At 39.4% G+C, this 617-nt stretch overlaps 1 protein-coding gene across 1 annotated transcript in view; it reads right to left on the minus strand.

Annotated features, from left to right (window-relative positions):
- Window positions 1–221: 221 nt before the first annotated feature.
- Window positions 222–617, minus strand: part of LOC103599563 (amyloid beta A4 protein-like) — a gene marked incomplete at its 3' end in the record, with an annotated part of 107,125 nt that continues 106,729 nt past the window's right edge. Inside the window, exon 4 of the mRNA XM_008583712.1 lies at window positions 222–438. Coding sequence (XP_008581934.1) covers window positions 222–438 — 217 coding nt within the window. The remainder of the gene's footprint in view (window positions 439–617) is intronic.

Here is a 617-nt window from a genome sequence, read left to right on the forward strand (position 1 = left end):
AATTAACTCTATGATGGTCGATCAATTATATTAAAATTAAACAGCATGCTATAATCATAACAGGACTTTAGGGTTAGATTTTTTTTCCATAACAGCAAACGCTGACTGGAGTGGGCAGAGATACTTTTAGTGAGAAACAGAAGGATAGATTTATAGAAGAATCAACAACTATATGCAAGATGTTTCAACATCTATGAGACCAAACACAGAGGCCACCTTACCTCCCATCTGCATAGTCTGTATCTGCTCCACCCCACCAGACATCTGAGTCATCCTCCTCTGCGTCAGCAGAATCGATATTTTCACTTTCTTCAGCTAGAGGGCAACACACAAACTCTACCCCTCGGAACTTGTCGATTCCACAGGGCAGCAACATGCCATAGTCATGTAAGTTGGTGCCCTTCTCACTGCACGTCTGCAAAAAGAAAGGAAAAAACACTGAGGGTGGCAGAGGAGATGTGTTTCATTATAATAAAGTCTCAAATATAATAGTCAACACACAGACCCAATACAGAGGGAACCAATATTGCAAAGGAAAGAATCAATTGCTTTTTTAATGGATTTATAACAGGGCTTCTTTAGCATAGGCTACTTTGGTACTCTTACATTTTGTTTAA

This window comes from Galeopterus variegatus, unplaced genomic scaffold (genome assembly GCF_000696425.1).
Source record: "Galeopterus variegatus unplaced genomic scaffold, G_variegatus-3.0.2 Scaffold3010, whole genome shotgun sequence".
NCBI lineage: Eukaryota > Metazoa > Chordata > Mammalia > Dermoptera > Cynocephalidae > Galeopterus > Galeopterus variegatus.